This window comes from Tiliqua scincoides, chromosome 1 (genome assembly GCF_035046505.1).
Source record: "Tiliqua scincoides isolate rTilSci1 chromosome 1, rTilSci1.hap2, whole genome shotgun sequence".
Lineage (NCBI taxonomy): Eukaryota > Metazoa > Chordata > Lepidosauria > Squamata > Scincidae > Tiliqua > Tiliqua scincoides.
The window spans coordinates 170,901,418-170,914,737 of record NC_089821.1 but is presented as its reverse complement, the minus strand read 5'-3'; the positions used below and the strand labels follow the sequence as shown (position 1 = coordinate 170,914,737).

Genomic DNA, 13,320 nt, shown 5'->3' with positions numbered 1-13,320 from the left:
ATTTTCTCTAGTTCAAAGTTTTTCTTGGCACTAGTTCAAATTTTAATACATTTTTTGGATATCTTCAAGGAAGCTGCCCCCCCCCATTATAAGAATCACTAGAATAATGTTTTAAGTCCTTAGAACAAATGCTTTACAAATACGATGTACTGATTTTTATACAAGTGAAAATCTGATGGTCAATGGCAATTACTTACATCTACTGTATACTGAATGCAGGAAAACTTTGGCACAATCAAAATAAGCAGGTAAATTTGAGAAGCATAGAAGTGAACACAAGAATAGCATATAAGAGGTGCACACATGTAATATATATCATTGTGATCTATGCAATGATATTGCATAGGATATTGAGTCACAACACAGGGTAGGAAACTGAGAGATTAATAATTGGCTTGTGATGAAACTGTTAGTTTGGGGGGAATGTTAATTTGACTTCAATTTTCCTTCAAGCAAATCAAATCAGGCAAACAAAATTAAAACAATCCACCTGTATTCTAAATTTGCAAAGCACTGCAGCCCATCATGATCACAGTGTACCAAAAGCTACAACTTTAGCTAATACATCCTGCAATACATCCTGCAATAAAAGGCTATATTTTAAATAAGTAGGGGGAAGTAGGGGAAAGTAGGGGGAAGGCTCTACTTGAGTAGGGGGAAGGTTCTGAGAGCAATGAAGCAATGAAATGAGAGCATGTGGCAACATGTAAATAAATTAATAAAAAAAAGTGTAGTCCTAAAAAGAAAAAGCTGACATTTCATCGACCTGATGATGTCACAAGGAGGTGGGAGTGGAGAAGTAAGAGGGAAAGAACAGAGCAGACCTGGGCATTCAGAATCAACACACTATCCATTACAATGCATGCAGAAGTGGAACCTGTACAGCACTAAAGGACAAGGACATGCACCAGATGCAATGCATTGTTGCTAAATGTTTCTCCTTCCCACTGGTACCTCAAGTATCAATCCTATATATACTTACCTGGGAAAACAGCCCCCAAGGGACAACAATAGGGCTTACTACCAGCTGAGCCCATATATACTTGGGTTGTACAAGGCAGACCTCTTGAGAACTTACCTATGAACAGAATAGACCTCATCGTGTGAGATGGTTCTCCAGTAAGACCCAAGGTGCAGGCTCACGCCTGGTGTTTTGAAATCTTTCTGCAAGCGTTGGGAGCTATTTCAGCACCAAGTCACGCCGGACAGCGCTCCGCTCGCAGCCAAAGCCTGTGATTGGTTGAAGCGGGGAGTGAGTGAGTGAGTGAGCCAGCTCTGTAGGGACTTCTCCAACCTCCACCCAGTATCCCAGGGAAACCATAAAGCTCACCCTCCACACCTGTTGTGGTTTTCCAGAGTAGAGCTGATGTAGAAATCTCTGCTGCTGTATGCTACTCATCACTCCAGGTGAGTAATGTGGTCTGTTTCGTAAATGACTGGTCAACAAAATGTTCAGCTTCAGGTTATTCTGATGCCCCAGTTAACTGATCATAAGCATTTCACTTTTCACCCTATAGAACAGGGGTGGGCAAACTTTAGGGATCCTGGACCTTTAACCATTTTGTAGGGGAGAGAATTTCAGCATCTCACCTGTGAGATGACAAGCTGCACCTGCTGAAATTTCCTCTTCTATATAATTGTTAAAGGTCCAGGATCCCTAAAGTTGAAAGTTTGCTCACCCCTACTATAGAAAAGTGACTTAACCAAAGAAGGAAATAACAGTGGGCTCTTTCAGTGCTTTATCCTGAGTGGTTCAGACACTACACTTCTTTAGAAAACAGGGCTTCCAGGTGGTTTCTCCTTCAGAAGTTTGAAGGCCCTTTCTGGTACATTTAAGCTGAGGAACCTTCTGCAGTCTGTGGCAATATCAGAGCATAGAAAGCTGGCATGTAGGCATGGCTTGAGAAATATAAGCTTACCTGATGGTGAAAGTGGAGGATAGAATCTGATAAGGTCAGGAATGAAAAAGGTCTTAAAAAATGGGGAGGCTAAAGTGGCCTAGGAAGAGCTTTGCCAAAAAAAGGAGTGTGTGTACTACCATTCTGCAAGTGTATGGCTGTAGACACTGCTTTTGGGCTTCTGTTTGCCCAAATCTTTGGTCTCATTTATGTTTTGATTTTTAAAAAATCTAATAATGCTTCTATTGTTGCTGTCCTATCGTTTTTCTTGCAGTGGATAATCCTGTTAATTATTTGCCATCAGGCCCCTTGAATGGGCAATGTTGGCGTAAAGTCATGATATACCAGTATATGTATTCAATAATCAAGTAAAAATTGCATATATCGTTACATTGTTTTATGATTGCATGTTTATGTGTTCCATAGTTGCAATGGGAATAGCAAAGTGGTGTATAAGAACATCATAGACATTGCACTGAATAATAGTAGACTTGACACATAATTGAATAATTGACTAACACAGTGAATACATTTGAAGAATTATTGCAACTAAAAAACAACCAAGTCTTGTCGCACTTTAAGTCTGAAAGATTTATTGTGATCTGCCATAATAAATCTGACACTCTTTGTCACAAGACCCTTTATTGTGCTTGCATTGCATAGACTTGATGATGATGATGAGCAGTATCTCTCTGAATCACAGGTTAATCCCCAAGCTGAAGTAATTGGACCTTCAGCAACTAGGGGCTCACTACCTAATTCCTTCTTCTCAATATGGTCACAGCTCTGATTGGGGCAATACAGCTTTGACTTTTGAAAGCCTTCTGGCTCCAAAATGGGTACAATTGGTAGTGCCCCCCCCCACTACAGTCTTACATTCTCTAAAATTTATTCATGTCCTACATCAAGACAGCTCTTCATTTTCTTGCCAGTGGTGGCCAATAAAGTGGAGTGTGGGATGGGGAAATGTATCATCTCACAACATCAGAAGCTGAGCATGCTCAGTTTTGGAATATGGCCCTGTGTCTAGGACTGGTCTCACCTTCTTGAAATCAAAAGCAAAGTTATTACTCAAAGCAGGGATAATAACATCGGCTCTTGACATAGGGTTGATAGTTTGGGGAATATGTCCTGGTTTTAACTATTATGTCATTCTAAATTATACTTCAGGCTCACTGACATTGAGGGGAGATGCTGTACTTCAGTGGTAGAGGGCCTACTTAGCATGTAGAAAAACCAGGTTTAGCATCTCTAATCTGCAGAATAAAGTTACAGAGGATGGAAAAGACCTGAAATCCTGAAGAAATGCCAACAGAAAAAACAGACAATACCAGGTTAGATAATCAAATGGTCTGACCCAGTATAAGCTAATGTTATATGTTGATATTTTGAGACATCCAGGAAAACAGTAGACATACTCATTCTTTATTTAGGAACCAAATCCAACAGAAGAACAGACCAATAAAGATATAGATATTAAAAAAAATTAATACGTTCCCAAATTACATCTTCTTACAATTCAAAAGCAAATGATATGAAAATTGCACAAGCTTCTCAACAAAGCTGTTGCTTCTCTTAGAATATGATTCTTGTACGTGAACTGACTTCATGTCAGTTCAGAGTCTGGCGTTCCATGTCACAGCCTGCAGTCTGATGGTTACTGATTTAGAGTACTGGGTGCACAGATTTCAATTTACAAACTACAGGAAGCTAAGATGCTACCAGCTGTGAACAGTTCCAGTGCTATCCATGGGTGGTGTGCTTATACTGGTCAATGCAACATGCTCAGACAGTTTTGTAGCATGATCGACATGGCTGATCTGAGTTGTCAAGGATTTTCGACTTTCTGTGTTTGTCCGTCCTCGGAGCCGTTCATCTTGGTGATGGTTAATGCCAAAACAGCAACAGGAAAAAGCTGCTTTAAATTCTTCCCGGAATTTTCCTGCCAATCAAATAGCAGCAACATCATGAGAAAATACACTATACATTTTATTTTGACAGACAATGCACATATAAAAATGAATTTGAAGGAGAATGTTTAATACCATTAGTACAATCTGGGTAAATACAGAAGTTGGTGACAAGAAAACAAAAAGATTACCTTTGTTATGCAGATTGTTTTGGATTAGTTATTCTCCTTTCAAAATCACCATTTGACACCCCCCCCCCATGGTCACAGTAACTGATTAACATACCAATCCTATTTGCAGTGGTGGGTCTCATGATCTGCTGTTGGATCTTGTAGACTGCTGGCGTAGGACAAGAAACAGTTCTAGCTGGAACAAGAAACATTTTCCCCCCAGAAAAAAGCTCTAACATTTTTACCTATTTTTGGCCAAAATCCTGATTCAGTTACCATGATAACAGATTGTGCTGTGCTGCAAAAATCATATTCTCATGTTTTTTGGGCTGGTTTCGTGATAAAATATATTCAAATGAGATACCAAAATTTCTCACAAATCTTTTCTCACCAATGCGCTGGTATTGAAATGCATCCCACATTAGTTTTAATTGTTATTATTTATTTTACACACTAACTCACCTTTAAAAATATAATTTGTTCAAGGCACCTTACAGAATAAAAATGTAATACAAGCAACCATGTACTGACTATAACTGCATATTCTAATATGGATGTGATGTGCATAAAATATTGCAGATATCTTTTGTAGTACCTGCTGAACAAATTTGACCTCGATGGCACCAGCCTAAGGTAAGTTTGTCCAATGTAAGGGGGTCTGGGGAGGGCAAGGGGAGGTGTTCCGGGGGTGCTCCGGGACAGGGGGAGTGCGGGTGGCAGGCAGGCCAGTGGGAGTGCCAGGCCTGGGAGGGATGATGGGACCAGGATCCAGCACTTAGGCCCCCCCCAGGCAACCCAGCCTTACACTGCACCACTCAGATCTGTGCCATGAGTTTAGGTGGCACAGATTGAAGTAGCCCGTAGGGGCTGGTGACACACAACACAGGGTAATAGGAATGAATTCCCCTTATTCTGAGTTGCACTGCAACCCAGCCCAACCCTGCTCTGGATGTAGCACAGGCCAGTCAACCTGCCTGCTCCAGGGCGGGTTAGGATTGGGTTGCCTGTGGCTTAGGCAATGCATTTTCTCTGTATAATGGCAGTAATGGTGACCACCCCACGTAAGACACTACAAAGAGGCTCTGAAGGTTAAAAGTGCTACAATAGTTCTTGGATTGTTAGTTGACTGCATTGCTTTCTACACCAAGAACAGGAAACATGCTGATCAACTTACCACTGAGAAAGTTATAAATAATTGGGTTTGCTGCACTATTTGCATATACGAGCCAGTGGGAGAATGTAAACCAGGCATATACAGTTTCTCTATCATCAGCATTGTTAAACATTCCAAATACCCTTAGAAATGGGAGAAAGAAAAAGAAGACCATATGTTAAAAGTATAATTGTGATTGTTTCTAAAGATTTTTATGAGGTATATGAATCGAAGCGCAGCCCACAATTGCCCAGTGGCCTCAGGGTCAATGTTAAAAGGCAAAATTCTATCTATGTTTTCCAAGTAAGCACAGATCTTTTACATAGCGAACAAGATTTAGCCCACACACCCTTTTCCAGCTAGTGACCACATGTTCACAAAAACAGTCTTCCCTGTGCATAACCTTAGCTGGATGGAGAAATATGGACACAATTCCACATCTCAGTTCACCTAAAAGAGCTAAATGTGTGTACTATTGTTTAGCTGCTTGCAACAGAAAACAGAGGTTACACTTAGCGAATAGTTCTAACCTGTGCTGGTACAGCCAGGTCGCAGTGGCCTGTGCTGTATCCAGTGCAGGCTGGGATGCTGCTGGGGGTCTCATCGGGACAAGGGGATATTTTTCCCCTTACCTTGTGTTGAGCTTCAGTCTGCCCTATGGGGCTACTTGGGTCTGCACCAGCTATTTAGCTGGCCCAAATCCAAGTAACCCATGTAAGGCTGCCAGGCCTGGGAGTGGGGATTAGGATACGATGTGCGCTGCCACCATCAATCCCATTTGTTCCTGTGGAATCCTCCCTCCATTCTGCCCTTCTCTGTCCAGAAAGGCCTCTTCCCCTGAATACCCTCCCAATACCCTCTCCCACCCCCTGCATTGCATGGTGCAAAACTACCTCTTCTATTTGGTGCAGGGATGGGATTCAGCCCTGGCAAGCTGGCTCAGCCAACTCCTGAGTTCCTGCACCAGCTCAACTGAAGGTTTGGATTGGGCTGCCTGTCTACCCCCTTCTATGCCTAAAAGATAATTTGACCCAGCTGGCCTGCCTGTCCCAATGCAGGTTAGGATTGGGCTGTTAGTTTCTTACAGCACAATCCTATCTTGCACTAGAACAGGCAGGCCAGGAGACCTGCACTGTATCCAGCGCAAGATTGGGGCCAGAATTGGCTCAGCTGGAGGTAAGGGGAAACTCTTCCCCTTACCCCTGAGTGAGCCACTGCAACCCCAATGGGTATACTCAGACCTGTGCCACTACAGGAGGTGACACAATTCCGAGGAAAACAGAGCAGCTTGGAGCCAGTACACGCTGCTCGGGAAATGGGGTTGGGATCTAGCATAACTGCTGGGTCCTAGCCCCATCTCTCACTCCCCACCCACCTGCCCCCTGGAATGCCTTCCGCCCATCCTCCTCCCACCCTGGAACGCCCCCTCCTGCCTCCTCCTCACCCTCCCCAGACCCCTGCATCAGCTGAGCTCAGCTGACGCAAGCTCCACATTTGTGCGGAGGTTGGATGCAGCCTCCGTGGGTCGGCGCGCATCCTTGCACTGGCCCAACTGACTCACGGATGTTTGTGACCCTCTTGGGCCAGCACAAAGGACTTGTGCTGGCCTATAGTTAGAATTGTGCCCTTAGTTATTTAATATGATGGTATATTTTTCAATTCCAAAATCATCACTAGAAATAAATTAGTTTTAAGCCAGCAAATCCTCCAAAATAGTTATTACTCATGGTACACAATGCTTACCTTTTTAATACATTGAGAATACTAATTGGAAAATAGCAAAGGGCAAAAACCAGGAGAACCACCATGAGCATACGTGCTGTTTTCCTCCTGGTTCGGATCTGTTTGATTTCAGCTGCCACAGCACTAATCCTCAGCTGAGCTGATGGCTGAAGCCCACGGCTCTGTGCTGTAGTTTGCAGAGGCTTCCACTTTTTCTGAACTACAGACGAAGTTCCTGGAATCTAACAGAATATAGTTATTGGAATTTTAATTACTACAGTTTGACCAAAGAGAAAATACTTGGTGCTGATTGGCCAACTGCAGTTATAAAGCAGACACATTATTTTAATAACGCCAGTGATTTCAATGAAGCCTCTTTCTTGTGAATAAAATGAAAGTGTTTGAAAAATCATTTTCATTCGGTTTGGGCATCTCTAGTTTTGTTCTCAGAGCCCCTTTTGTTAGAACTGAGAGAGGGAAACTGAGGCAACCCAGAAGAGGAAAATAAACAAAAACATTAGGTTGATGAAAAACTGACAGCTTATGGGCAGCTGGAGACCGTGCAGGGGCAAAGAGGTAAGTAAAAATTACTTTTACTTACCCACCCCCACTCCCACATGGTCTCCAATGGGTCTGACACAAGTTGACGTAGAGGGAAGGAGGCGTCTCAGGAATGAAATGGAGGACAGGATGTCAGTAGAGCCATTGCCACCAATATTCCACCCCTGACACACACCCCCGGTTCTGATCTCCCCATTCCACCCACGTTCTGCCCGAACCCCCCATAGCCTGGTTTACTGTCACCAGCAAGTGTGCAGGGTTAACTCAGTATTCCTCTGGTGCTGCCACCTCCTGTGACAGCATTTGGAATATGGCTGCCTGTGGTGTGATGCATGCATCATTGACAGCCATTTTACAACAGTGAAATTCTGCTTGGCTGTCATAAATCCTTCCTCATGCCAGTCCGGTCCTAATTAAGATTGGACTGTAAACTGCAGCACATGGGCCACTTTCCCAATTTGATGCTATGAATAGTTCTGAGGAACACTAACTTTAACAATAGCAACTATTACTGCCATGGAAGCCCCAACTCATGCTGAGCGTGTGGTTGTTCTGTGGAACTCCTTGCCACAGGATGTGGTGATGGCATCTGGCCTGGACGCCTTTAAAAGGGAATTGGACAGATTTCTGGAGGAAAAAGCCATTACGGGTTACAAGCCATGATGTGTAAGTGCAACCTCCTGATTTTAGAAATGGGCTGTGTCAGAATGCCAGATGCAAGGGAGGGCACCAGGATGAGGTCTCTTGTTATCTGGTGTGCTCTCTGGGGCATTTGGTGGGCCGCTGTGAGATATAGGAAGCTGGACTAGATGGGCCTATGGCCTGATCCAGTGGGGCTGTTCTTATGTTCTTAAGTACCAGCGCATCATTCTGGGTTGACTTACCACTTCAGATCATCAATGCCACTCACTAGTGATGTAGAGCTGGTGTAACAGTGTTACAGCACATATATAATACTTACCATGATATGAGGAATCCATAAATTATGCTGAACATTGGAGGACACTTTTATGTCCCAGGGAAGTTAGTGTTAAGTGAGCTAAAAGTTTACAGAATGTTATCTGACAAAAATGAAACTGGCAACTGTAAGAATGAAAGGAAAAGCAATTGGTTCAAGTAATGATCTCTGATATCACTGGGGAAAAAAATTAAGGACATTTTCTGTGACTTCAGCAATCAATTATGGCATACCTACTCCATTCAGTGTCAGTGACATTTTCAGCGTTAAGTGTTGAAGCTAAGTTTTGAGTGGGTGTACTAGATTAATCTCCCTTAATGTGATATATTATTTGACAACTACAAGTGAAAAATGAGATCTGTGATTTTCCATCAGTGAAAAGAGTAAGTTCATACTAGTGTATTTAACGCTACCAATGGCCCAGTCCTAATTTGGTCTAATGTTGCTGGAAGCACAACCTAGCTACTACTAAAAGTAGCAAGCAACTGCATGCCAGTGGTCTGTCCACATCCCCGCAGGGCAGAAAGGAGGTGGGGAGGGGAGGGATGGGATGGCAATGGGCAGGAATGGAGCAGAGATGAGGGGCTCACTGCCAATATCCTATCCCACATCTCGGTCTCTATCTGCTATCCCTGGTACACTTGGACTTGCACCAGCTTATAGCTGAATCAGGTCCAAATAGACACAGAGGGGTGGTGAGGGCTTTTCCCGGACAAGGGAATAAATGTTCCCATATGTTGAGGAAACTGAGCGCTTTCCACATGCGCTGCCTCCGACGCATCCTCGGCATCACCTGGCAGGACAAAGTTCCAAACAACACAGTCCTGGAACGTGCTGGAATCCCTAGCATGTATTCACTGCTGAAACAGAGACGCCTGCGTTGGCTTGGTCATGTCGTGAGAATGGATGATGGCCGGATCCCAAAGGATCTCCTCTATGGAGAACTCGTGCAAGGAAAGCGCCCTACAGGTAGACCACAGCTGCGATACAAGGACATCTGCAAGAGGGATCTGAAGGCCTTAGCGATGGACCTCAACAAGTGGGAAACCCTGGCCTCTGAGCGGCCCACTTGGAGACAGGCTGTGCAGCATGGCCTTTCCCAGTTTGAAGAGACACTTTGCCAACAGTCTGAGGCAAAGAGGCAAAGAAGGAAGGCCCATAGCCAGGGAGACAGACCAGGGACAGACTGCACTTGCTTCCGGTGTGGAAGGGATTGTCACTCCCGGATTGGCCTTTTCAGCCACACTAGACGCTGTGCCAGAACCACCTTTCAGAGCGCGATACCATAGTCTTTCGAGACTGAAGGTTGCCAATACAAAAAAATGTTGAGGAGGACTTCACAATCTGAAACTCCCCTGTGCAGGGATGCAGTATGCGCATGGTGCATACATGTTGGTGCAGCAACATCATCACATGGGGAATTAGGTAGGACTGGGCTGCCCATCATACAAGCAAATAGTATATATTGGAAACAAGCAAATAACATATATTGTGCAAAAGAGCAAAGCAAGTATTTATGAAATTTTCATAACACTTCTTGATTCTACGTGTTTTCTTTTCCCGTTTTCCTTCACCCACCACTTCACTCAGAAATAACTGAATAAAATGCTAAAGAAAGTGATCTCATCTTAGCAGACAGTACTGGACTGTGCATTATATCCATCATTGCTACCTTAATTCAGAGTCTTTGATGGTTCTGGATAACGAAGTATTCCTTTGATATGGGAGACTTCATCTCTGATCAATACTGTATACATTAATCTTTAACTCTGTACTATTCATATTTTTTGTATCTGTCACTGAAATGCATACATATTTCAGTGTTTGAGAGGCTACATGAAACTGCAAAAATGGGCCTCTTCTAACAGACCTTCTAATATATTTGAATAGAAGAACAGCTTACTTGCCGGCACCAGAGCTTTTGAAATATCTGCAAGTAGGCCAACACCATAAGGCACAGTGGAGCCATGTACGTTATTAGGAAAAAACAGGTGTGATACATTTTGGGGTAGACTTCAGCTGTGTAGAAAATCAAAAGACATATATCTCTTAGTATATTCTGCTCATTGGAAGTTGTTAGTTTCTACATATTATTAATGCACAACCACAAGTTAGTCATTGCAGAATCAGATAGTTGACAGGCCAGAATCATTTTAATGCAAGATCACTGCACACAAAAGCATTAGTCATCTGCTAAACTTAAATAATGTATTGAGGGTTTTTAAAAAATTGAAGCTTCCTGGGTGACCTTGGGCCAGTCACTTTCTCTCAGCCTCACCTACCTCACAGGGTTGTTGTGAGGACAAAAGGAGGGGAGCGCTGTGTACGCCGCCCTGAGCTCTGTAGAGGAAGGGCAGCATAAAAATGTGAATAAATAAAAATAAATAAATGACAAGAACCTATTTATTCTGCATTAGTGTGTTTCAGTTATACACTTGAGGCAAGACTGTTTCTAGCTGTTACTAGCACTGAAAATCAAAATTTAATTGGACATTACAGCAGGTTTTACCATCCAATGCACTAGTGGGCAGAGCTTCAAAGCATGCTTTTCCACTCTCAGAAAAGCCCTCCCAGCCTCTTACTGGTGTTTTCATGTCGCATCTGGCCTCTCAACCCAAGAGTAACTGGTGATGATATCATCACCAGTTATTTCCGGTGGTACTTCAAATAGGTGGACCATGTGAAGTGGTACGATGGAGGACAAACATTGAGAAATACTGCATTATAAGACTATGGGCACAATCCTAACCCCTTATGTCAGTGCTTTCCAGCACTGGCATAGCGGTGCCAACGGGACGTGTGCTGCATCCTGCAGTTGAGGGTCACTCACAGAGGCCTCCTCAAAGCAAGGGAATGTTTGTTGACCTTACCTCGAAGCTTCATTTCCCTTACGCCAGTGCTTGAAAACATTGACATAAGGGCTTAGGATTGCACCCTGATTGACAGTAATGTTGGTTAATATAAGGTAGCATTAACATGGGTACCACTGATCATAGCAGGTCTCCCTACACAAGTGATTCCAGGCATGTGTTCGGTGGAAACAAACTTTTACTTACAACCAGAGCATAATTCAGAGGGTCATTTATTAGGACTGCAGTTCTAATTATGCTCTCCTGGAAATGTCTCACTGAATACAGTGGAACTTTCTTCTTAGTAAACATACATACTGTAGAATTGCACTGTGGGTTACTGAGAGCCCAGTCCTATCCTTTCCCATCCCCATAGATGCTGCTATGTCAGAAAGGTACACACTGTACCCAGTGGAGGGGGGCCAGATCAGGAGACTTTGGAGGGGAAAGGGTGATTATTTCCCCTTACCGCTCTGTAAGCCTCTCACTCCACAATGAGTCTCCTCAGACCTGCACCAGCTTGTCAGGAAGGAAGGGAGGGGACGGGGCAGTTTGAAAAGAGGGGATAAGATTCTGCCCATGCCACTGCTGCCAGATCCACTCGCTCCCACTGTCCTCCTGCTCCATACCTCCCTCTTCGCTGCCCCATTTTGCCCTTCCCTCCCCTTATTTCCCACCCCCACTGCTGCCTTATCTGATCTGGCTGGCATGGCAGGGTCCAGCAGTGGAGTTGGAGGCCTGTTGTGATAGAGTTGCTAAAATGGCAGCTGACCGAGTGCTGTGTGCTCCATTGGCAACCATTTCACAACAGCAGAAGACTCTGCCACCGTTGTGAAGCCCTGCTTCTGAGAGCTGAATCCTGGATAGGACTGGGCTGTCCAATACCATAACAATAAAACATGGACTTATAAGAGAGAAAAAATCAAAACTTTGCCATTCTACGCTAAACAGTATTTTGTTATTCTAATCCTATAGCTCACAATATAAAATGAAAGCCCAGAAAGGGGAGACTCAAATCTTATAAGATCAGGAATAATTGAATGTGTCACCTCATGCACAAATCAGAATGAAATAGTATGCAAAGTGTCCATTGACCTCTGGCCTTATACCAGGTGCATCTGTGGTTTCCAATCATTCCCTTTATGAATGTTTACAGTTTCTTGGACTACCAGACCACAAAAGCAATCAACCAATGGGAATTGCTGCACCGGTGGTGTCTGGCAGCATTGAAAGATTAAGAGCTGAGCGTAGCTGACAGAGGGGAAGAGCTGAAATTAAAGACTGTTGATGAAATGATTGTTTGTTGGCATGGGAAGGGGTGGACAGAGAGAAGAGAGTCCAAAGCGTTCAGACTACGTGAGTGAAAGCAATTTCTGAGAAGCCTAAATATATAGGAATTCATTGCATCAGTTTGTCTAAGGCAGGATTGTCAACCTTTTTCATTTCACGACACACTGACAAGGTACTCAAATTGTCAAGGCACACCATCAGTTTTTGAAAATTGACAAGGCACACCAGGCTCACATTCCCCAATGGCCCTACTAATAAATGACCCTCACCCAAACTCCCGTGGCACACCTGCAGAACAATCAAGGCACACCAGTGTGCCACGGCACAGTGGTTGAAAATGGTTGGTCTAAGGTGTGGAACAGGTTTTACTTTCACCCGTTCAGTCTTTCAAAAAATCTGAGTGAGGCCCAGCTTGGTTTGAGGGTTTGGACTGCTCCTTTCCCTGGTCCCTCTCTCATTTCCTGACTTCTGCCAAGTAGCTTTAAACTTTGGAAAAACCAAAGATGAGTTCTCTGTGTTGGAGCATGTTGCTGCAAAATGCCCATTTTACCCACGCTTTTAACAAAAAGACGTACCGGTAATTATTCTCCTCCCATCTCATAAAAGGGAACCTTTGAAACACATCTGATCTCAAGAGTTTGCAGTGACACAACACCCTCTCTGGAATTTGCCAGAAGGGTACATTAACCTCAGATCATCACATCTTGCTCTGCCAGCATCTCAGCAATTCTCTCTTCAAACTTAGAGTTTTAGGTGAAACTAAAGATGTTCTATTTAAGCTTTGAGATTACTTCCCTCGCCAGCAACAC

General features: G+C 43.6%; 1 protein-coding gene across 1 annotated transcript in view; it reads right to left on the bottom strand.

The window, feature by feature from the left end:
• Positions 1 to 3,616: 3,616 nt before the first annotated feature.
• The window catches only part of HCRTR2 (hypocretin receptor 2), a 31,499-nt gene continuing 21,795 nt past the window's right edge, over positions 3,617 to 13,320 (bottom strand). Inside the window, exons 4-7 of the mRNA XM_066640821.1 lie at positions 10,276 to 10,385; positions 6,875 to 7,095; positions 5,153 to 5,274; positions 3,617 to 3,840 (exon numbers count right to left, since the gene is read on the bottom strand). Of these exons, the coding sequence (XP_066496918.1) occupies positions 3,617 to 3,840; positions 5,153 to 5,274; positions 6,875 to 7,095; positions 10,276 to 10,385 (677 nt within the window). The remainder of the gene's footprint in view (positions 3,841 to 5,152; positions 5,275 to 6,874; positions 7,096 to 10,275; positions 10,386 to 13,320) is intronic.